Here is a 25763-nt window from a genome sequence, read left to right on the forward strand (position 1 = left end):
GTGAAGGCGGGGAGGGGGGGGGGGGTTACGTCTATGGGAGGTTGGATAATTTACAATTTTCACGTCGGAAACAATTAGCGCAGACGTGATGTCACACTCGTGTCGGAAAAAAAAAAAACGTTGAAAATGCGGCGCTGGTTCAATTTGTCACGCGCGGCCGTCATCCTGAATGTTTACCACCAGTGCAAACACCGCACAAGAAATTCATTCGGTGGCGGAGGTGACAAATGTGTTACATTCGTTTATTGATATATGCAAAACATCACATGAATAATTAATTTCAACTTTATTCGGATAAACGAAATTGTATTTTATGAGAGTGATTTTAATCCGCCCAGAGGGGATTTTTTTTCTTCCCAAGTAAACCTGATCCCCAAAATATGATTGAGAATGTTAAAAAAAGCACATATTGAATATGCGTTAAAAGGTCTTGGAAGATAGCAAAAAATAAATAAGTAACCAAGCGCCTGCAATCGTCACCATTATTATTATTATTTATACTTCATGTCACACATGCATCAAAATATGCGAAATATCTTTTTTTTTGCACAGTGGCTTTGCAAACGGGCTTCCTGTGGATGACGGCGTCTGTGCATGACAAACTCTTTCTATTCTCATGTTTATTTCAGAAACAGAGAGTGACATCTTTTCATGCTGGGAAGAAAGAAAAAAAAAATCAACCACCCCTTTGCAACACTGAAATCCTTCATAAATGAGCAACATTTTCAGTATTCTGGGTTGTCTTATTTTTGGACACGATAATTCACAGGTGTCAAAGTCAAGGCCCGCGGGCCAAATCCGGCCCGCCACATCATTTTTTTCGGCCCGCGAAAGCAAATCAAACTTGTTAAATTCCATGATGATTGCTAAAATCTGAGCCAAAATTTCATATTTTTGGATGTCAACCACAATAAGTCATTATTCTTGACTTCAGATTTGAAAACGAGTTATTCATTAATTTGCTGTGTGCTCTATATGTAATATTTGAAGGGATTTAAACATTCTAATGGGTTCCCCAAGTTCATAACGGCCCTCGAGAGGAAACCATAACTACAATGTGGCCCGTGGCAAAAAATGACTTTGACACCCCTGCTATTAATTCATAAGCGAACGAAATGGTATAATTATTATTTTTTTAGAAACACAGCTGAGTTTTAAGTACACAAATTACAATTTTTATTTACTTGTTCCCCATATTGGATTCCATTACGAGTGTGTACCGAATGAATTGGCTAGTCAGGGTTGACTTTTAGCATAATGGCAGCTTTATGGCACTCATATGGCAGCCGATTTGATATTAGCGTTATTTTGGAGAGGAGCAATTATCTCAAGGGACGCCTTTGCCATGGAAGGTTATGTTGTCGTTGCCCTTTTTTTTGCAGATATATGTATGTAAAAAAAAAAATATATATATATATATATATATATATAAATTTCCCCATTGTGGGACGAATAAAGGTATTCTGATTCTGATATATATATACAGTAAAGTCTCGTTATATCGATATTCAAGGGAGTCCGAAAAAATATCGATATAACCGGGACTATCGATATATCCGACCCTGTTTACATGTAATTTTCTCCGCGCGTGCATAGAAATAATATCGATATAACCGGGACTATCAATATATCCGATATCGATATAACGAGACTTTACTGTATATATAATATATATATCTTATATATATATATAATATAATAGCCCTAAAAATTCCAGATTTCATTTTTTTTACATTTTATTGTATTTGCTCAATGATATGATGGTGCACTCAACCTACCAAAATGTAGAAATTGGCATGTAGCTTACAACAACATGGAAAGTCAACTTTGGATTCTTACCCGAGATCCTGAACAGTTCTGTCGACATTTTTTGGGGGCGGTATGGCTGGAGTGTCCTAGTGGAAAGGGGGTGCATAAATCTCTGGTGGGAAACTGAGAAGAGAGGAACAAAAACATGACAAAATGGAGTATGGAATGGACAATGTGTGTACAGTGAGCAGCGACCAGTCAAGTGTTAGCGAACATGCGCTAACCCTGGACTGCGCCATTGACCTTGAGAGTTTTGAAAGGCGCTTATAAATAAAATGTATTATTATTATTACTATTAGTTACAACCACCTGTCTAGCTATGCTAATGTTACGCATGAATGTGTGTGTGTTTAGCGGGCTAAGACTAGCATGGCCCAGCTTTGAATGGGGGGTCGGGAGGGTGAATATTTCATAAGACGTGACATTGACAGCGACATCCTTCAAACATCTCTCTCGATGGCTTTTCGGCCATTTGGCGTCTTTTTTTTAATCATTTGGGAAAGGAAGCGGGGCGGCTGTGTTAAGTGGAGGAGGGGCGGAGGCGACCCACTTGCATTTGGGAAGGCCCCCCCCACGGTACCAAAATGTTGCTTTGAAGATGTTAGGAATGTCTCTTCCAGCAAACCCCCATTTGTGCAGTCAAAATTGAGCCAGCGTGGTGAATGATGCAAAAACAACCAAAAAAAGATATGAAAAAAGTTGCAAGTTGACGAAAAAGGCGTCAAATTACAGCCACGCCCACACAACCCCAAAAAAACCTATAATTTAATTGGGTTCATCAGCTCTACTTAATTTGTATTAATTTTCACGATTATTTGTCATGTTTATTTTCCGCCCTTATTTTCTATGGAAAAATACGAACAATGTTATGTAAGTGTGATTGGATGTCACCTGGAGGTCAAGTGTCATCACTACTTGATCAAAAGTGCAAAATGTATTTTTCAAAATAAAGCGCAAAAAAAATTAATGCTATTATGCGAGCAAAAAAAAAATTTTTTTCCTGTCTCCTATGCCTCCATTTTGACATGTATGAATTTTGGATCCTTTTTTTTGGGGATAAAAAATAGGAGAAAAGAATGTAAATATATGTGTAGCACATGCACGTATGTGTACACATGGAAAGTGGATCGTAATATGTCAACGTTTTTTTTAACCTTTTTTTTTGCATTTCCTTCTCTGGGCAGCTGCTTTCAGATCTTACCGTATCAATATTTGATCGGAATTATCATTGCTGTTTGATCAACACACATGAGGTGACCTTCATCAATATGTTATTCAAATCACCCCATTGAGGTGCGATATGAAAATATTGATCCGCTGCCCTAATTGATATTTTTGTGTGAAAATCATCCGAAAAAAAAAAAAAAAAATAAATGACCTTCCCGAGCCGAAGAGGTCAAATGATGAATATGACCCCCCCCCCCCCCCCCCCCCCCGCTGTTTTTTTTTGGGTGCCCCACCACCCAGTGCTCTTTTAATCACCTGGCTTGCTCTCATTTGCATATTAAATAGGCTTTAATCATGAAAAGCAATCAGGCTTTTGCATATTCATACCTTCCCCTGCACGCCCGCTTCCTTGTCTCGCTCCAGTGCCGAGCAGCCCCGCAATCAGAAGGCAGGCGGCATCCTGCGCACACACACGCACGCACGCACGCACGCACGCACGCACGCACGCACGCACGCACGCACACACACACACACACACACACACACACACACACACACACACACACACACACACACACACACACACACACACACACACACACACACACACACACACACACACACACCTCCAAATAACTTCACATGCTACTTATGTATTATCTCTGCAAGCGAGAGCGAACGAACGAATAAGGGGGTTTGCGGGGGGGGGGGGGGTGTCAGATAAAAAAAAAAGATGGCGAGACTGATCCCCCTGATTTGAGCGGCGAATATTTGTACAGAGGCTCAAGGAAAAGCTCATTTGCATAATGACTTTGTAGTTTTGCATTAATCACATTTGCATATGAAAATGCGTTAATTACTCCCGATGATTTTTTTTCTCACTCTCTCTTCTTCACCCTAACCCTCCGCCTGCCCCCTCGCCCCCCCATCCCCGGAAACCACGGAAGAAACTTAATTTTGATGTCCAAGCTCGCGGGTTGTCATGAGGGGGTGACCGTGGTGCCACGCGTGCACGTTCACCAAATGGATTGTTTTTAAAGTACAGTGAGACCTCAACTTACGAATGTAATTGGTTCCCAGACCGAGTGTGTAAGGTGAAAAGTGTGTATCTCAAAAAAAAAAAAAATCCCATAGGAAACCATTAAAATGGGAATAATCCGTTCCCGGGTTTCCATAAAATATACTTTTCAACTAAATAAGCCTTCAAACTACACACAACATACCTTACTCTATGTATAATAAATGTGCTATTGTATTGTACTGATCGAAATACACTGCATTGTATCATAAAGTCACTTTATTTACATTTGTGATGGTCATTTATGGCTTGATGGAATGGCATTGGAGGTCGAAGGGAATTGCTGTTTGGAAAGAGAGGCGCATTACATGACGACTGTAATTAAAGAAATAAACTGTGCTGTAAAATAAAGTTTTATTTACCTTTTTGATGGTCGTTGATGGCTTATGGAAGGAGAGTCACCTTCCATAAGGACTGTTGGTAACTTAACCTCTGGTGCTGTTCGGTCGTGTGCTTCCGCCGAAGATCACTCCGCCAGCCGTGGTGGGTGTGTATTATGAAAATAGTGCTTATTATAAGGTTTACTTTTCAGAAATTTGACGTTTGTAAGACAAAAAGTTTGTAAGTTGAGGTCTCACTGTACGTCTTCCGCGAGGCATGTGTGCATCTATTTTGGGTTTTTCTCTTAGCACGAACGTGCACGCACGTGCGTGTGTGAGTCAGTCAGTGGGGAGCACGGCGAGTACGCTGCTTCCGTTTTAAGCCTTTTTTTTTTCTTTTGCACAAGCAACACTAACTTGTTTATGCTTCCGACCTCCCTCTAATGCCTTTTTTGTAGCTACAAATGTGTGTGTGTGTTTGTGTGTGCGTCCATGTGCGTGTGTGTGTCCCACGCTGTCAAGTGGCGGATTAAATAGGAAAAACATGTTCAATCGGAATGCATGCATTACATATGGGGGAAGGATGCGTGCATGTTTTGGGGTTTGTTTTGACCTCCTTGGAGGACGACGTGGCACACGCGTAAACAGGAAGTAAACAACTACATAAGGTTGCCCACAAACTCGGACCACGACATGGGAATCGTGTCAAAGTTTTGGTCTGGATTTTATTTTTTTGGGGGGGGAGGGGTATTTTAATGCATATGCTAATTTCATGCTAATAAAATTTAATGCTAATCAGGTATTCAGAGAACTATGCAATACTAAAATTGGAACTTGGTGGGTCAAATACGGAAGACCTTTGGACTATTTAGAACACACATGCACACGCAGACGGGAGACTGTTGCATATCATCCCCTCAAGTAAACTAGAAGACGTTAGCTCGCACGGTTTTCGAAATCAGAGGCAAAGAGCGCTAGCTTGGTGCTATATTTTTGTCGCGGTTGTTTATTTGAATTAACTCATGCATGAAACAAGAGAGAATGTGGGCTTTTGGAGGTTATTGATTATAAAGTTGTTTTTGTTGCATTGGCAGAATTCAAAAATGTCTCCTGAAATCATGAGCATTGTGAGCGATCCGCCTGACGATCAATGCTTTTTCTAGATTGTTCACAGTTATGTAAAATGTACACCAATAAGTGCTATATTTCGTATGGAATGTATGTTTAAAGGACAACCGACATCACTTTTTTGTTTCTGAACTGACATCAGAAAAACGTTTTATAGCATCTAAAATACCCAAAACACGCAGTATGATAATTTCCTTCAAATGCAAAACACCAATAAAAATGACTTAAAGTGCCTAAAAAGTACTTGAATTTGAAACCGGAAGTGGCCAGTTTCATAAAGTCCCGCCCCCTTGTTCGTCGTGTCACCCCAAGACGTCTTGCCTTGCTGGAGAATCAAAACAATGGCTTCAGATTCGGAGAATATGCTTTCTTGTTACGCATCCAGTTATGAATACGATTCAAATAGTTCTGAAGAGGAAAGTATAAATGTTTGCAATCGATAAAAGAGGGTTTTCTGGGTCGTTGTGATTGCTCAAGACTGATGTGTAGTGTCACAGAAAATGCAGAAGATGGCGGCAGAGCTCCGTTAGAAATAGTTTTTGCAGTTTAGAATTTTTTTTCAACAAATATCAAAGAGTTGTCTCGGTGTAACATACAACGATTCACCATTGCGTTATTTATGTGTTTACCTTCTAATTTCGCCATTGACACGAAGTTTTCAGACCAAACAAAGTACCGCAAAATGCATTGAGGTGATGCAAGGTATGTCCTTTCTCAGTCAGGGGCGTTCCTTCAGTGACGTAGGGTGAGGACTCGTCACCAACACAAAAACAAGACTTCCGGAATATTCAGCGCGAGTCTTAAAACGTAAAATATAGCTATATGCGGTGGAATCTTTGTAAAATACGTTCAGTAGAAGTCATTTGAAGCCATTTTACAAATTATGGACACAACTTGTCCGGAGGCGTCGGTTGTCCTCGAAGGTTTAAAAGTAACCTGTATTGGTTTGTACTAAAAAAATTAATATTGAATAACATTTTAGAAACGTTTTTGAACAATTTTGAGGGTTGGGTGGGCGACCGCCATTTTTAATGTAATATTTATTTTTTTTTTTGCATTGGATGCAGCAATTCAGCAATGGAAAGAAAATTAGGAGGAGGCCAGGGTATAGGGTCGTTTTATCGCGAGCTTCTTTTAATTGCTCAATTTTTTTTTCTTCCCCCGGAGAAGTGCGCACGTACACATCTGGAGCACGCAGCACATGCTGCAAGTTAGCGGTGGCGCTCGCACTCCAAATTAGTGGCCATTTTTATTCCCCCTCTGTGGTAGGAAAATATCAAATCGGCTGCCATATGAGTGCCATAAAGCTGCTTGCGCTGCGTTTGATGCCTTCATGTGGGACTTCTTAACTCATGTGTGTGCGCTTTTCGTGAATGTCGGTCTTGTCAGCCTATTGGAGCATACATTTTGCACTGGTGGATTTTTCTTTGTGGCTTTTTACAGTATTCCAATGCATACATATGCTAATTTCTGACAGCCCGTCGATGGCGCTTCTCGTTAACAGCGGTGCCTGTACTTACGAACATTTCTTCAATTATTTTTTTTTTAACTCACCAAATACCTCAACTGTAAAATTTTGCCTGCTGGTATGGAAGAAATTTCAAGCTACAAAAGCTAAAAAATACATAAATGGTTACTACTCATATTTCCGAGTTCCCTGAACGCAACACATTTTTAGCTGTTCTTCCATTGGCTACTGCTAAGTATCCAATGCATCTGATTGGCTAAGAGCGACCTCTACAATATGTCTATGCAGCACAGACACTCCCCTACTTACGAAAAATGGCACATACTAACGTTTTTATAGTAATATATGTAGAATTCTCTCCAGTTGTACCTATCTTTATAGAGCATATATGTCGCCATTTTATCCGTCAAATGATTGTAACTTATTTTTACAATTTTAGGATCAAAATGTCATTTTAGTTTATGCGCTTATCTTCACAGGGGATTTTTACTAGGCCACACTTTTGACAAACGTGACGAAATTTTGTAAATGAGAACAATATTTTTCATCCGCCCCCCCCCAAAAAAATATATATATTTCGATTGGTAGTGGGGCATTCAGGGGAATAAAGAAAAAACATTTTTGCAGGGGACAGTTTTTTTTTACTTCAATGAGATATCTTTTAGGAGAAAACTAGAATTTTGAGTGGCAGAAAAATATTTGGAATACTCAATACTCAAACTTTGTTGAGAACGCATATCACGTAATAATAATAATAATAATAATAATATCACTCAATATTGCAACATTTCAACCATTTCATTAGAGAAAGAATCACAGGAAGTTGGGCAACATAAACTTTCTTCCTATCTTGAACGCTAGCGCGTGTGGCTTCCCCTGCTCACCCACAGAAAAACTGATCCTGTGACTGTAAAGTGACATTGACAGTTTTGAAAGGCGCTTGAACATGTTTATTATTAATTATTATAATTATTATTATTATTATTATTATATCATCTCCCTTTTATCCATTTAACCAACAGAGGTTAACGTCTTTTTACACTTGAAACCATCAGGCTGTCTCATATGCCGTCAATATAAAAGGACTGAATATGATGTGTGATTGTGGGGTCTTTCTCGCAATACCCCTATTTTTTTCCGCACTAGAGGTGCATGGGGGGGGGGATGATTTATCTTGTTAGCGCTTCGGACCGCCTCGCACCGCCACTGCCGCCCTCCTCTTCCTCCTTTTATCTCATTAGCGTCCCGCTCGGTGACGCCGTTTATTTGGCTTTTTAGCCGCCGTCGCCGCCAAGATGCTGAGAGCTTTTCCTGCTATACTTACAACCCCCCCCCCCCCCCCCCCAAACCCCCCCTCCCAACTTCCCTTACTGCATCCACTTACTTGTCTGGTGCAATTACGGTGATGCAAAAGCGCAACATGGTGGTAAATGCAAACATCACAGCGGGGTAATTCCATGTTGAGATATTTGGCTGCCGGTTTGTTATGAACCAGCTCCTCTGCCCCTTAAAAAAAAAAAAACAGAAATATAGGACTCAATAATTTAGTACTTTCCAAAAACATACAGTAAGGAAATTATTGAACACTTGTACAACCGCTGTGACTGTCATACAAATATTTTTTTTAATAATAATAATAATCATCATACATTACATTTTAAGCGCCTTTCAAAGCCCTCAAGGACACTTTACAGTCACATTCACGCATAGGTACTATAATAAATAAAATACAATCACAAATAGAATACAATACAAGTATAAATTTTTCTCTGAAGATAAAGAATATATGCCTGTGGGTTTGGTGCTAGCGTTTGCGTGCATGCATATATATTGTTGAAAATTGTTGAACGACAATGAAACAGATGCAAAGTTTGTATGCGTTTGGCATTTTGCGTTGGCATGAAGCTAGCAAGAAGACAAAGATGGGTGGGTTGTTGTGAATACGCGGTGTGTAATTCTCCTTGTTTTAAAGGAAACCGACGTCACTTTTTTGTTTTTTAACTCACATCAGAAAAACGTTTTATAGCATCTAAAATACCCAAAACATGCAATATGATATATTCAAATGCAAAACACCAATAAAAATGACTTAGTGTCCAAATTCTGCAAAAAATTGAGCTGCAAATTGGGCATTTTCAGAAAGTCCCGCCCCCAGTTCGTGAAGTCACGCCAAGACGTCTTGCATTGCTGGAGAATCAAAACAAATACTTCAGATTCTGAGACTCTGCTTCCCTGTTACAAATCCAGTTATGAATATGATTCAAATAGTTCTGAAGAGGAAAGCATACATGTTTGCAATCGATTAAATAATTTATTTCGTGCCATTTTGTGGCAACATTGGGGGGAAATGTCTCACCCAAAAAAAAGAGGTACAAAATGGCGACCTCCTGTGGCCACCTCCATTTCCACAGGCTGATAAATTCCTTATATGGAGCTTGGACGCCCTCTTCTGGCGGCTTTTGGGTGAAACACGAGGTTGTCAGACCATCAACTACAGCAAAATACATTGACGTGATGGAAGGACTGCTACAATGTGTCTTTTTTTTTTCGGTCAAGGGCGTTCCTTTAGTGACGTCACATTCGGATTCGTCACCAACTCAAAAACAAGACTTCCTGAATATTCAGCGCGAGTCTTAAAACGTAAAATATAGCTATATGCGGTGGAATCGTTGTAAAATATGCTCAGTAAAGTCATTAGAAGCCATTTTACAAATTATGGACACAACTTGTCCGGAGACGTCGGTTGTCCTTTAAGTTTAATTTGATAGTCAATTTCAACTATGAGTGGCCATAAATAGTCGGCAGCCTCTTTTTTTGAAGAATTATGCACTCTTCTTGACAAAACTGTTCGTGTGCATGCGTGTGTTAATGTGTGGGAAAAAAAAAACTGTATCTGAAGGAAAAAAAAAAAAATCAATAACCTCCCCCCAAAAAAAGAAAAGAAGAAGCAGAAGTGCATACTTAAGTGACTTATTTGGGAATAAAAAGCAGCAGCTTCTCTTTTTTGTTGTGGCTTCAAGCGCTGCGATTATTTACGAGGTCGGGCAGAAATGATTATCTGGGAAATATTACAGCCCTAAAAGTGTTTGCATGTTTTCTATATTTTCATTTAGGGGGGTTGGCGAGAGAGAGAGAGGGGGGGGGGGGGTGAGAGGACTTGGGTGGAGGTTATTTAAATAAATAAGAAGATTATGAGGACAATTTGACTGCTGGCTTTATTCATTAGAAATGTAAATCTGCTTTTTATTAGCCGGTGCTATGACTTAACTGTGGAGCAGCACAACATGTGTCGCGCCGTGCCACGTCCTGCCTCACCCGCAAGACTAAAAAAAATAAAAGTAAACAAAAAAAAAATAAAAATCCCCATGTTTCTTTTTTTTCCCTCCTCTTCTTGTCTTTTCCAAAGTGAAATAAAGTCGAGATGCTATCAGGGCCGATCTGTGCCAGTGGAGCTTGTCTGGGCCTGCGGTCTGGCGGGGGCAATGCTGGCCCCAAACCACGCCGCCCCTTATGTGTGTGTGTGCGCGCGCATATGTATCCTAAAGGCAATGGCTAGATGAAAGCAGCTTTCTTTCTAACCATCAGCTATGCAGGAACCGTGCCAACAGCAGGAAATGTATCAGCGTGATAACAGCCGCAAAAGACAGAGAGATAATGAGAACCAATTGAGAGAAAAAGAGAGAGAGAGGCCACACAAAAGTCTCCGGGGAGGCCCCGAGGCCAAACGAAGACCCGTCAAACGCATATTCAAACACACACACACACACACACACACACACACACACACACACACACACTTTAGGAAAACTATGCGCAGGGTGTGTCCGCGCCGAAGGGCCGAGCATGTCTCTATTTGCGGCGTGGAGGCGGTTGGACGCACCTGGGAAGGTTTCGGGACCCGCGGCGTGAAAAGCGAAAGAAAGCGCGATGAAAGACGTTTGGTGTTGTTGGCTGGGTTGTGGGAAAGTCAACGTGGCGAAAGAAGCTAACGTTAAGCGGCGCTTGGACTTGATGCTAACGCTGAAAATAATAGTGAGACGTTCTAGTCATAATTAAGCGCCATTTTTTTTGTTTATGGCGACCTGAGATGATTGAAAGTTGTTTGGTCCGTGATTGGACGTTAGCTACAGAGTAAGCTAGCTTGTTGAGGATAACGCGAAGTGAAAGTTTTTTGACTTGTTAAAATTTTGTGTTCGTAGCATAAGCTCAAACAAGCATTGTTAGCTTTCAACCGTTTATTTTCGTTACAGGATTGAGACACCAGCATTCAATAGTTTAATACTATCAGATGCTATCAGTTAATTAGCATCACACTTTTTTATACTGTATACACACAGACACGAAATATTTTTCTTTTCGAAAATGGCGTCAAAAATCAATCTCAAACTGCCTGAGATCGCAATTTTCACCTTTAAGCACCATTAGGGGGAGCCCTGTAGCTAAAATGAACATGATGCTAAATGGAAAGCTACGCAGCACTTCGCGCGTGACATGCTAATCATTTTTACATGTACCAAAACCCCTGAAAATCATATGTGAATATGATTTGATTAGGGGGGTATTGTTTTTCAAATAAAATAATTGATTAGCGTGGATGTTTGATGACACTCCGGCAATTAATTAAATATTTAGCCGGCTGCATTTTGACGACATGCTTAGGCGCCGCAATCATCGTCGCATTGTTTTTTTTTTGCGTTAGCGCACTAGTGCTGATTAGCTCGTTGGCAAATCGGCAAGTTTGGACACAAAAACTATGTTGAGAGACCAAGTAGGGGCCTACTTGTTTCCTGCCCGAGCCAGCTGGGCAACATACGTGACTGAAGACGCGTAAACGGGTCTGAAGGATGTGTTGAACCGCACAAGAAAACTATGTCACATTCCTGAGGATTGAAGCTACGCCGGAGGTTTTTCGGCGCACTTTCCCCAAGAAGAGGACGACGTGGGCGCCTTTTTCCGCAAAACATCAAACAACCTATCTAGGCAGCATTAGCACGTCGGAATCAATGGAGGCAAGGGAACAGTGCTGAATGGGACACTGACAGCGCGGACAAAGCGGGCGTCCCTCAGGGGCTCGGCTCGAGCTCATTTGGATGGAAAACGCTCAAAGTCGTCAAAGCTGCTTTTTATCTATTCAAAAGCATCTAAAAGGGCGGCTTGTGACCTTTTCTCGGAGAATATTTCACATGCTGCTTGTCGCACCTCCCCGTTATTATTAAAGACGCGCATTCTCCGCCGTAAGCCACCGATGACGCCATTGTTTACTTGATGCCGGCCTCCTGCCGCGCGGCTCCACAACACCGCATTTAAGTGGCGGTAATTCTGCGATGAACAATAAGAATGGCAGGTGGTGGTGATAAAAGCATTTTCCCTCGGCTTCCTCAACGCATCAATTTTCTTTCTTTTTGGCCTAAGCGTCCTCACAATTTTGTCACCATTGCGACGGAAGACGACACAGGTAGCACAAACACACTTACGTACGTCCTGGTTTTTAACCAATCACAGGTAGCATAAATGTACATCCTGATTTTTCACCAATCATAGGCAGCACAAACGCACTTCCTGGTTTTTCACCAATCACAGATAGCACAAATGTACTTCCTGGTTTTTAACCAATCATAGGTAGCACAAACATACTTCCTGGTTTTTCACCAATCACAGGTAGCACACACTGCTTCCTGGTTTTTCACCAATCACATGTAGCACAAACGTACTTCCTGGTTTTTAACCAATCATAGGTATCATAAACACATTTACTTCCAGGTTTTTAACCAATCACAGGTAGCACAAACGTACTTCCTGGGTTTTAACCAACCCTAGGTATCACAAACGTACTTCCTGGGTTTTCACCAATCACAGGTAGTATAAACGTACTTCCTGGTTTTTAACCAATCACAGATAGCACAAATGTACTTCCTGGTTTTTAACCAATCATAGGTATCACAAACGTACTTCCTGGGTTTTCACCAATCACAGGTAGCACAAACGTACTTCCTGGTTTTTAACCAACCATAGGTATCACAAACGTACTTCCTGGTTTTTAAACAACCATAGGTATCACAAACGTACTTCCTGGGTTTTCACCAATCACAGGTAGTATAAACGCACTTCCTAGTTTTTCACCAATCACAGATAGCACAAATGTACTTCCTGGTTTTTAACCAATCTTAGGTAGCACAAACATACTTCCTGGTTTTTCACCAATCACAGGTAGCACACACTACTTCCTGGTTTTTCACCAATCACATGTAGCACAAACATCAGAGAGGCCAGACTGAGATGGTTTGGACATGTCCAGAGGAGAGACAGTGATAGGCAGCGGAAACATACTTCTAGGTTTTTCACCAATCACAGGTAGCACAATCATATTTCCTGGTTTTTCACCAATCACAACCGTTCCCTCCTGTGAAGCATGTTTGTTTGACGTCTTAACAAAAATAGAGAATTTTTTCTTTTAGGACATCAGAACTCACTTCTCCCCCACCCCTCATTTTTTTAAGTGCATGGTTGGGGGTGGCGCGTAAAAACGAGTCCTGACTCATCACGTTTTCATCACTTTCCAACTTTCCAATTCAATTTGTGGCACTTGACACATAGCGGCGGCCGAGGCCGCTTTGGCGCATCCCGCTGTCATCGCCTAGACGGGCCGCCAGCAGCCGGCCCACGCCAGCTTGGCAAGAATGAAAGTCAATGAACAGTTTAATTTCCTTTCCACTCCCCCTTCGAGCCCCCCTCCCCAATATCTACAGGTGGCCTACTCATTTCCGGCACCTCACAACCAACGTCTAATATTTTATGTTTTGCATGTTCAATATTTTATTTATTTATTATTATTTTACATCAGGCTAAATATTCATTTTTTTACAATGTATTTATTCATTTAAATATTGGGAACTGAAGCTCAGAGTACAACATCTGAAAAACATGTTCTACAAAATCCCATTTAGGAAACAACCTAGTCCGGATGTTCAAACGCTCATTTATGCTAATGTCAAAAACGCAAAAACCAGACCCATCTAACAGCATGAGCGACCTCACTCCCAAAGCTTCCCATCTGTTTGTGTTACTGATGTACACACCTGCGCAATATTGATATGAACCCGGAGTCATTATCATCCTGCTTTTTCATTTTCTTCCACAGCCCCCTTTAGGCAGCAAACTAACAATGTTATAATAAAACCACATTTGTACCCACATCAATCGATGTCATGCCACATTAATACTAAACAAAAACATGATTATGTCAATAACAACTGATTCGCTAAACAGACCCGTCTAATCATCCGGGAAACATCACTCAGTTGGATTTTCATGGTGTTGTACTTACAGTATTAATGCATTGGCAACAGTTATTTCCATTCTCACTTTTACTCCTTGCTTTGAACCCTACGACAGCCCATTTAGGCAGCCTCAACACCATCAGCTCGCCGCAACTGATGTCATGCCACACAATCACTCAACTTGTGACAGACATAAAAACTAACTCATGAACCAGACCCGTCTAACCTCACTTCCATTGGCTTTCCAAAATGACTGTGCCTTTAGATGATGGAATACGTCTTTGCTTTTGGTTTTCGATGACAATTTCCCATCGAGGGAGCTGAATTAAACACTCGATGCAGTGTTGTGGTACCCATACGGTGCGGACATAAACATCGGACAATTTTAAATGTACGTTTTGTGCTGTCGGAACTTTTGAGACCCTCATATTGGCTAGACACAACACACACATGCATATAGTTAGCAAAGCGAAGCTGGTTCCATTTAACATGGAGCCAGCCCCACTGTGCGAGTGCCTCACCCCCCGCCCGCTACTGACACTCCGCGAAGACTTGCCCTATCCTGTCCAACCCCCCCTTCCCTGGTCCCGTACCCCCGCCCCACCCTCGCGTACCCAAAATGGCGTTCGCGTGACAACCAGCCAACATACATGAAGATGGCGTCCCACCCCCAGCTCGCCATCCCCGGTCGATCGGCCCCCGTGGCCCCCTTGATTAGCCGCCTTCATGACAAACAAGCCATCAGTGCGGAGTGGGAACTTGAGGAGGGAGGTGTCGAAGTGGGCGCAGGGGGCGAGGTGTGGAGGTTGGGACCCCCGGGGACCCCTAGATCACAGCCATGCTAATGAGGAGCTGCTTTGCCAGCAGGAGAGGTGTCAAGCTAACCCCTGACAGGTGCACATTGCGTCCTCCCTAGTGTGTACACGTGCGTGTTAGTGTGTGTGTGTGTGTGTGTGTGTAGGCTGGAGATGGGGAGGTGCCGGGGGGGACAGGTTGGCGTCCCAGCGGCCTCGCCTGCAGGCGTCTTTGTTCAGAGTGTAAATGTGTTGTGCCGCGTCGCCCTTGATGGAATGTCGGAATAGTGCAACCCATCTGCAAACGCTAAGGAATGCCTCGTAAAGTAGCCGCGGTATTGCGAATGTTCAACGGCAGCCCGTTTAGGCAGCAAAATGTCAGCGAGTGCAATCTTGGCTCAAAAGAATAAGTCTGACGTCAAAATGTTGCTGACTTCCTGTTTCACCATAACTCATTCACAAATTAGTTCCGGTTTTGTTTTTTTTTCTTCTTGCTTGGGTGCTAATAAAGCGCTGGCCGGACCTCTGGCAATGTTTTTCTCTTCCCCAAGGGGGCAGCATTTCCCTTTTTTTCCATGTTAGTGCTTTGTTCCAGCTTCAGCTGTTGTTAAAGCGCTATATAAACCAATATGTATGTATTGCATTGCATCTTGGACAGCCACCCTCATTTCAAGCTCATATAACTTCAGACCCATATCAATTAGGAACTAACATTTTTTTCTAATCAAAGAAGAGAGTCTAATGAATCTTACGCTACAATGAATGTTGATGTAGACCTAAAACTCAATATTCTGAAGGTCCTGGAAACGGAGTGAAAATAACAAAAACCCTGGCACTGGAGTGGACACAGTTTGGCACATGCCTGGCAGCGAATGAGTTATGTCAGCCATTTTTGGCAGCAAATTAGTCGGTATGTAACAGTGTAGACTGACAATATACACTACAGATGACATGATTTCTTGGCTTAAATGTTACCATTGCACTGTTTTGATTTGACAACCCATTTAGGCAGCAACATTTTTGGAAAAAAATTAACATTTTAGGTAATTATGTGGTTGTGAATAACACTCATGATGTCTTTGGTCAAAACTTTGCTATTATGCTATTAATGTCCATTTTTTTAAATCTGTCGGTTAGCAAGATGCTAAACTATTTTGGCTCTTTTATTGTTATACAAAATGTATTGGCTCGCACATTCCTCATGTCCTGCTTTGGTTTTCTATCACAGCCCGTCTAGGCAGCAAAGTCATATGAAAGCTATTTGGAATAGCAAAAATGTAAATTGAATGACTGTCACTCTTTTTTCTCTCGTTTAGATTTTGTCTGATTGCCCATCTAGTCAACCCATTTTTGTATTGTAGCGATACACAGGCATTTGCGGTAATTACCTAGCTCCAAAACTACCTCGTCAAGTTTTTTTTGGGGCGTTTGCAATCAAAACAGACTACGAGGGCTCCCATTTGGTAGCTTTTCGATGTGGATTAGCGCAAGATTGCGACACAGGCGAGGACGGCGGGAGCGACGGCATATGCGAATTCCTAAATTAAAGACAAATCCACATGTCTGCGCCATATGCCCATTGTCTACCCCCCCCCCCCCCGCTCGACTATCACCGCCCTCCTCCTCCTCCCGACAAGCTTCTCGCACCAATTTCTCGACGGCGGCCATATGCGAGCAGTCAATAGCCCCATTGGCTGGCATTTTGTTTGTACTTTAAGGCAAAAATAACGGCTATAAAAGGCAATCTGGAAGGAATAAAACGCGATGTAAAGCTCAGATCTTTAATTGGCGCGGCGGTTTGAGTAAGAAAAGAAAAGGAGGAGAAAGAGAATGTTATTAGCAGCCCACCTCAACTGCGCTGGTGTACATGTGCCAGTCTTTTAATCACTTCCTGCAGGGCTTCTGGCCATTGGATTTTTTGCTTTGTTTTGATGCATGCGGCCCAGCGCGGCCCTCCCAAGCCGATTTCGCCGTTGCCTTTTTAATTTTCGATGGGAAACGTTCGCTGGTATTTTTGAACACCTGGACGAGACGGATTGGGATGCCAGTCCCAACAGTCGCTTAGCCAAAATACATCCTAAATCAAAACGGCATTCATTTGCGACTTAGTGCATTTTTTTTCTTTTTAGCTAGCTCACCACATTTTCATTGCTAATTACTAAGTGATAATGGTACTTTTCCTCCTCAACCTGTCGATCAGGAATCGCTCATTGTGTGCGTGCATGTGTGTGAGAGATTAACTCCGCTAACTGGTACTTGACCATGATGGTCACGGTAGGTGGAGCTCAGCTTCTAATTGCCGTAAAGTCAAACATGGCACATACTCACTTCATTCACTAATTGGCTACAATGAGGATGCCTTCAAGCCTTGTGTGTATATGTTATTTTTACTTTTTCAGATTTATTTTTGGCTATATGGCAATAATATGCAATAAAAGGAGACTCACCATGTTTGCGTAGCTGCCAAGACTGTCGGCATGAGGAAGCGACGCAGCCTAGACGAAAAAAAAAAAAACAACAACTTTGTCAATCATGTTTTATATATCATATTTACATGCTTAAAAAAAATGTAAATATTTTTTTGTTTTGGGTTGAAAAGAGACCAAGCGTGCTTGTAACAAGCTGTTGATCTTCACCAGAGACCATAAAAATGTGAAGCACCGCAAAGGGGCTAAAGTGAATTACCATCAATGGGATGATAATCTCCAAACTGCGGCACAAAACATTCAGATTTGCTTCAATGAATCCGTAAACATAACGCGGCTTGGCTGAAAGTTAACGGGAGCAAAAACAAGCTTGGTTATCGAGTGCTACTTTTTGGCCTCGGGTTGATGAAATGTGTCTTTGGTGGTCATTAGGCAGCAGCCATCAGCTGTCATTCTATTAGCCGACACGCCTCCCTTAACGGCATATGGCGCGGCGGGCTAAGTTATGACAAGATGCAAATGCATCGCAGTTGCGGCAGTCTGGGGAGGTGGAGGAAGCGGGGAGCCTTATTTATTGCGCTGGCTCGGATGCATGCGCTGACGGATGGAATAGCCAAAAAAAAACAAACAAACAAACAAACAAACAAAACAACAACAAATCAAAACGTCTCTCGCGACGATTTGGCATATTGATCCTTATTTGGCGATCAGAACATACAGCTGCCAAGTCCTCAGGGGCTTGTAAATACACCGTGTGTGTTTGTGTGCGTGGCCCAAAAAAAAGTAGTCCTCAAAGCAAACCCCCCACTTCCCCACTCTCCAATACCCCTCGTTCTCCGCCGCCTGCCTTCCATCTTGCGCTCTCGTTTCCCCATTCGAGCCACTAAGCTATCCAGCTTGGTGCTGCCAAGCGGGCGTGTGAAGACAAGCCAAACTAAACACAGGCAGGCAGCCCACCGCTGGCACACACACACATTAGTAGGAGTCATAGTAGGAGTCAGGTCGCATCCCTCCCAGCCAAAACAGTGCAACAGATCTCGGCTAATAGCAGCGAAAAAGTGACAGGATCATTAAATTAGCTCCTCATTAGCCTTTGCTGATCCCACCCCCATCCCCCATTCGAAAGAGCTCAACCAATCACGGCACGAAATTAGCTTCCTGTAGTAGACACTGATCTGAGATCAGTTGACAGACAGGAGCCACGGTTCTCAAACTGGCCCAGAGTCGAGCTTTGGCCTCCTTGACTAGGTTTAAAGATGGTATGTGGACATGTAATCACCCCACTTACTTTTTTGTTGTGAAAAAGAAAGAAATATAAAACAAGTGTGGAGGGGGGGGGTAGATGACAGAGATACTTGAGTGGATGTCTGGTCAAGAATCTGGCCCAATGTTGGCAACAGAGTTTTTTTTTTATATTTATTCATAAATTGTCAATGTGACATTTTCAAGACTCTGTCCTTGGAAGCTAACTTCCCCCCTGACCTAAAACAAAACAAAACAAAACAAAACGTGAGAACCCCTACCACCTCTGTCCCCTAATCGCGGACACCGATCTGGGATCAGTTGACAGACAGGAGCCACGGTTCTCAAACTGGCCCAGTGTCAAGCTTCTTTTTTAAGGTATTACTTGAACATGTAATCACCCATAACTCCCCCGCCTTTTTTGTTGTGAAAAAGAAAGAACAAGTGGGGGGGGGGGGGGCATACAAAGATACTTGAGTGGATGTCTCGTCAGGAATCTGGCCCAGAGTTGGCTATAATAGGGTTTGTTGAATATTTATTTATAAATTGTCAACGTGACAATTTTCAAGACTCGGTCCTTGGAAGCTATTTTTCCCCAATACCTAAAAAAAAAAAACTTGAGAACATCCCCGCAATGGGGCTCCCGCAGTAGCCCGGCGGGGCTGCATAAGCAGATGCAGATGCCTTTGGAGGCAAGCAGAGGGTCTGCGTTGAATTAGATAAATCCCAACAAAGGCCCCAGCGCAGTGACTGATCGATTCATTTGGCCTTATTAAGTCACTCCGACGAGCAATTTGTCAATGAGGGGTCGCCGCCGTCTGCGTTTGTCATGCATGTGTATGTTGTAGCGACATTGCCTGCACAAAAACGTGTCGCGCAATCACCTCACTGCTTTCTTCTGTGCATCTGTCCAAGATCACCCCTCCATCTTTTTATATTAACATCTCATATTCACCCCCCCGTCGCAATCCCCTCCACCTTTTTGCATGCCAGCCCCCCCCCCTCCCGTCACCTCCATATGGAAATGACAGAAGACACGAGATGGATCTGTATATTAAAGCCAAGGCCGACATCAACATTTGCATAATGTGGGGTGGCCTTAGGGCGCTACCTGCCATCTGCATTAGCATCCATGCACGCACGTCACGCACAAGCGAACAAACGGGCATCAGCTATCCGAACAAAAGTCTTTCTCAAAATTAATTTATCAATTAAAAGGGTTGGAAGAGAATCTAGACTTCCCCCACCGCCCGTGTATTCTTTCAGCTGCACAAAGCGAGGTCGACTGGTGCATGCTTGGGAGATTTCGTGTCGTTAACTGAAAATATCTTTTGTTTTGCCCCCCCTCCCCTTGCCCCCCTTGCTCCCGGCAGACAAAGACGAGCCATCCAGCTACATCTGCACTAGCTGCAAGCAGACCTTCACCAGCGCCTGGTTCCTCCTCCAGCACGCCCAGCACACTCATGGAATCCGCATCTACCTGGACAACCAGCTGACCAACTGCTCGCTCACCCCACGCATGGCCCTGCCGCCCCCGCCGGGCGCCGACGCCCTACCCCGCTCGCCGCTGCCCACCTTCCTGGGCGACACCAACAACCCCTTCCACCTCCTGCGCATGGCCGCGCCCTTGCTCAGGGAACACCCGCCGCCGCCGGGCTTCATGGAGACCCGGCTGCCGGCCACGCCGCCCTTTGTGAGTCCGCCGCCCCCTCCTAGGCCCCCGCTGGAGCGGTTGGGCCCGGAGGAGATGGGGCTGCTCTCCCAGCATCCCAGTGCCTTCGAGCGGGTGATGCGGCTGACGCCCATGGAGCCCCCATCCATGGACTTCTCCCGGCGTCTGAGGGAGTTGGCGGGCAACACCAACAACAATGGAGGGCCCACGCCACCCCTGTCGCCCAACCGCGTCCCCCCCATGCACCGCCTGCTCAGTCCAACGCTCTTCCAGCCGGGCTCCAAGCCACCGGCCTTTCTCACCTATGGCCCGCAGCCCCCGACCCCGCAAGGCGGACACGGTTCCTCCAGTCCTCCGGACAGCCAGGGTCAGAACCAGTCAGGGGGGAAGTCCAAATCATGCGAGTTCTGCGGCAAAATTTTCAAGTTCCAGAGCAACCTGATCGTGCACCGACGCAGCCACACCGGGGAGAGGCCGTACAAATGCCACCTGTGCGACCACGCCTGCTCCCAAGCCAGCAAGCTCAAGAGGCACATGAAGACGCATATGCACAACAAATCCGGTTCCGTGGGCGGTTCCCCCGAGGCGGAAAACCGGGGCGACGGAGTAGAAGGCGAAGACAAGCTCCGGGAGGCCGACGGCAGGGTCGTGGGGATGGACAATGAGGAGGAAGAGGAAGAGGAGGAGGAGGAAGAAGAGGAAGAAGAGGAGGAGGAAGAGCTTAGGAACGGGAGTCGACCAGATTCCAACCTCAGCGAAGACTCTCAAGAGTTCAACCCCAACCGTGAAAACGGGCCCAGGCAGTCTCCCAAGGAGAAGCACCTGGGCGAGGAGCGAGTTGGGGAGAGCGGCGGCGTGGGCATCATGCACCCGTACAACCACCTTGACAATCATCTCAGACTGAACCCCAGCAAGAGGAGCCAGGAGAGACAGTCAAACGGAGACGGCACCAACGGGGGAGAGCCGGACCAAGAGGGGCAAAGCGACAGGGAGCAGAGCAGGGAGCCCGACGACCCGGATCCCAGACCCGCCATGAACGGCAGGATCAGCGTGTCCGAAGCAGAGTCCTTCCCGGGCCTCTTCCAGCGCCGTCCCACCCCCATCACCAGCCCAAGTCATTCCAACAACAACAAGAGGATCAAGATCGAGCGGGAGCAGTTGGAACTCCCTCCCACCCTGCCGCTCATCTCGCCGGAGAACGTCTACTCCCAACTCCTGGCCGGGTACGCCGCCTCGCGCCACTTCATCCGGGAGCCCTTCCTGGGTTTCACGGACTCGCGCCAATCCCCCTTCGCCACCTCTTCGGAGCACTCCTCCTCCGAGACCGGCAGTCTGCGTTTTTCCACGCCGCCGGGGGAATTAATGGAGGGCGGCAGCGCCTCGGGCAGGAGCGGCAGCAGCACGCCGCACCTGCTCCGCGGACCTGGACCCGGCCGACCGCCAAGCTCCAAAGACCGGCGCAACGACACCTGCGAGTACTGCGGCAAGGTGTTCAAAAACTGCAGCAACCTGACGGTGCACCGACGCAGTCACACGGGCGAGAGGCCCTACAAGTGCGACCTGTGCAGTTACGCCTGCGCTCAGAGCTCCAAGCTGACGCGCCACATGAAGACGCACGGCCAGTTCGGCAAGGAGGTGTACCGCTGCGATATCTGCCACATGCCCTTCAGCGTCTACAGCACGCTGGAGAAACACATGAAGAAGTGGCACGGGGAACATTTGATGGCCAGCGAGGTCAAACTGGAGCAAGCCGAGCGAAGCTAAGTGACAAAAATACATAAACGCATACATGTCGGCGCCCTCATCTCCCCCTACGATCTGCAAATATCGGACAGAGGCGACCGGACCCCCACCCCCACCCCTTTTCTTTCCCTGCGCTGTTCAATGTGTTTCACACTTTGTCCATCAGGCTTCTTCTTCTCGACAGAATCTTGCTCATGTTACCAACACCCCCATTTCAAATTTAGGAACTTTTTTTTGGGATTAAAAGTTGAAATATCTTTGAAAGCTAAAAAGGGATCCGGTTTCCTCGACTCAACTTTTGCAGATGACCTTGACCCGGATGACTGAGGGTCTCCACAAACATCTTTCCTATGACTACTTTGAACAAGGGGTATGGCTGGATAATCGCTCTCTTACGTGGAAAAAAAAACAAAACAAAAACAAAAATAAGACTGATCGGTGTTTCTTCTTGATTTTATTTTTTATTTTTTATTGTCGCCTGAGAAAATTAAAACTTTTAACCTCTAAGGATTTTAGGAATTCCACGGAGCCTTTCTACTGTGCAATAATTTGTGTATTTATTGGATTTTTTTTTTTGTAAAAGATTTGGCATGTGCAGGTACATCTTGTGTGTGTGTTTTTTTTACATATAATGTGCTCAATAGTTTTGTAATGAATCTTTTTTTTTTCTAATTGGAAATTGGAAAGAAGTCGCCCTTCGTAACACTGATAATAATCCACTTTTGTCCTCTAAGGAACGTTATTATCATGTGAATGAACCAATTATGTTTTTTTTCTTGTACGCCAAGTGCAGCAGCGGACTACAATCTCGCCCACCCTCCTCCTTCCCCAAGCACTGCTCAATGTCAGCCTGCCGATAATTGATTTTTTAAAAATTAATTTATAAAGATACAAGGCTCGTTGAAATATAAGCAAACGTAGTTGCTGCGTTTGCTGTCGACCAGGACGTAAAAGAAACAGAAAAAAAAACTGGTTGCACTTAATGCTTTCGCCCATGTAGGATTGAACCACCATATTTAATATGTCTGCTTGTTAAGTTAAGACTACTTGTGATTCATGTGAGAGGGGAACAGTCCCGTTTATGTAAATATTACTTTTTTTTCTGTTAGTTAAAAAAAAAACAGAAAATAAAAATAAAGAAAAAAACAGAAAATATGCGCCCCAACTGTTTTCCCGAAAGAGGCGACTTCAAAACAATCAAGAAGACCAGCTGCTTGCGTAGCCATTTTGTTTGTGTGTGTGTGCGCGTATGTGTGTGAGTGGATGCATCAATGTGAGTTCTTGCCTCAGGCCACTCCCACCTCCTCCCGCCATGTTACGTTGCAAATTTTATTTTAAATAGTTAAAACGTAGGGAAAAGACTCATCTTATATATTTGCAACAAAATGGATTCCAGTTCAAACGTTTGTGACGCCATTTTGGATATTTACACACCAACGGGTCCAATTGATTTGTTTTTCAATTAAACAGTGCTCTATATTGGTGTGAAATGTTTTTCTGCTTGGGTGAGTAAATGTCAATAAGTTCCAAATCCCCCCCCCCCTCCTCATTACCCCCGATCACTTTGTGGAAACATTCACAGATGCCGGGTTAAATCCCAAACAATTTGCTTGCTGCCAATATAAAGTAACAGGAGCTCCTCCCTGAAAACAGCAACAAAACTACAACATAAAAAAACAAAGATTGGATAGTAATTATGATAATTTTGAGGACATTTGGCTGTGTGACCTTGAACGACCCCCCCCCCCCCACATATCCCCCAAGTGGTGCTATTGTCAAAATGAAAGGCAGGAGGATGAATAAGCGTGTGAGGCATTGGCGACGGGGCCTTGACCAGGCACACAAGAGTCATTCACATCAAATTGGAAGCATATGAAATGTGGTTTTTACCCTTTTTTGGGGGATGGGGGGGGGGGGGTGGTTGCATCTTCTCTTCGGAGGGAGGGAAGACAGCGAAAGCCACATGAAAGCAGTGGACGCCATATTTCATAAAGGCTAAATAAATAAGTAAATATACCAGTCTTCGTATGTATTCTGTTATAAGGATAAACCCCCCCCCAATTGTGATCAGGAATTCAAACGATGATGTTTCCAAAAGTCGACCATCCACACTAGATCCAAATAAGTATTGTTACCTCCCTTTTTGTCATTGTATGCTGGTGGAGGGGGTGATTTGAACAGTTACGTAATCATGCCAGAGTTGGATGCCATGCTTGGTTTAGAATGGGCAGAAAGTAACAAAAAAATAATGAATAAAAAAATTACATACATAAAGGACTTGGAAGGACACCTTTTCCACCTACTGAAACATTTTTTTTTCTTTTTGATTTCTAAGTGTGTGTGTGTGTGTGTGTGTGTGTGTGTGTGTGTGTGTCCTATGGTTGCTTGAAGGTCTTGTGATGACACAATTCGAGAGAGAGGTAAAAAAAAAAGAGACCCTGATTTCACTTTTTACAACTTCCACTTTGGCTCTTTGTACAAATCGATTTTTTTTTTCTCCCTTTTTATTTCCGGGTGGGAACGGGAAAGAGTGGTGGGGGTGGGGGCGGAGTTAGGGGAGTGCATTGTTGTGCAAACAAAACAAAAAAAAGTCAGCTCAGAAGACCGGCGGTTTTGAGCATATATGTATTTTTGTAATGTGTTGAAAAATCAATACAAGAAAGCCAACACTTCAATAAATGTTGCAATTGCTCTATGATTGAAAGACGCTCGGCATCGACTTGTCATTTTCGTCCCTCTTTCTTTTTGTTGTTGTTGTTCCGCCTCCATGGGAGTCGTCGCCGCCGTTCCCATGGCAACGCGCATTGGGGAAAGGAAAACGATGCGGATGCGTTCTATCAGAGTGAATCACATTTTTTAAAAAAAACATACCAGCCACATTGGAGCAATCACACACACACACACACACACACACACACACACACACACACACACACACACACACACACACACACACACACACACACACACACACACACACACACACACACGCACGCACACGCACACACACACACACACACGCACACACACACGCACACACACACACAATAGTTGACTATTTCCTGATAAATAAAAATGACTCAATTACAAAGTCGGCGATGTGAGTTGGCTCATTTTCCACCATTTTTCGGTAATTCCTGATGTTTATTTTTCACCCCACAGAATTTTTTTGGGGGGAAAAAAATTGGGCACCGGCGCATTTCAAATTTGAGATGATTTTTCCGAATAATAAAATCTCATGTGGAAAGAGTTACATTTATCGAGATTGGAATGAGTTGGAATCCCCTTCGCACATCAGCAGCATTTCATCTAATTTCTAACAGAAAATGACAGAAATATAGACTCCTTCGAAACTCAATTCATTAATTTTTTCGACAAAAAAAGTGTCATAATTCACATTTTCAACGATATATTTTGGACCTAAAAATATTGTTAATACATCCATTTTTGTTTGCATTTTCCTGATACATAAGAGGCCTAAATAAAAAAAAGTAACAAAATAAATAAACACATAAATAAACAAATAAATAAATACATAAATAAATAAATACGTAAATAAATACACGAATAAAAACATAAATACAAAAAAATAAAAAAATACATACAGAAATAAATACATAAATAAGTACATAAATAAAT

The 25763-nt window shown here is 43.7% G+C and overlaps 1 protein-coding gene across 1 annotated transcript in view; it reads left to right on the forward strand.

Annotated features, from left to right (window-relative positions):
- The window catches only part of bcl11bb (BCL11 transcription factor B b), a 37127-nt gene extending 12311 nt beyond the window's left edge, over positions 1–24816 (forward strand). The window contains exon 3 of the mRNA XM_089022361.1: positions 20083–24816. Coding sequence (XP_088878487.1) covers positions 20083–22145 — 2063 coding nt within the window. The 3' untranslated portion in view covers positions 22146–24816. The remainder of the gene's footprint in view (positions 1–20082) is intronic.
- The last annotated feature ends 947 nt before the right edge of the window (positions 24817–25763 follow it).

The sequence above is a fragment of the Hippocampus bargibanti genome, linkage group LG19 (assembly GCF_051943395.1).
Source record: "Hippocampus bargibanti isolate YZ-2025 linkage group LG19, ASM5194339v1, whole genome shotgun sequence".
Classification (NCBI taxonomy): domain Eukaryota; kingdom Metazoa; phylum Chordata; class Actinopteri; order Syngnathiformes; family Syngnathidae; genus Hippocampus; species Hippocampus bargibanti.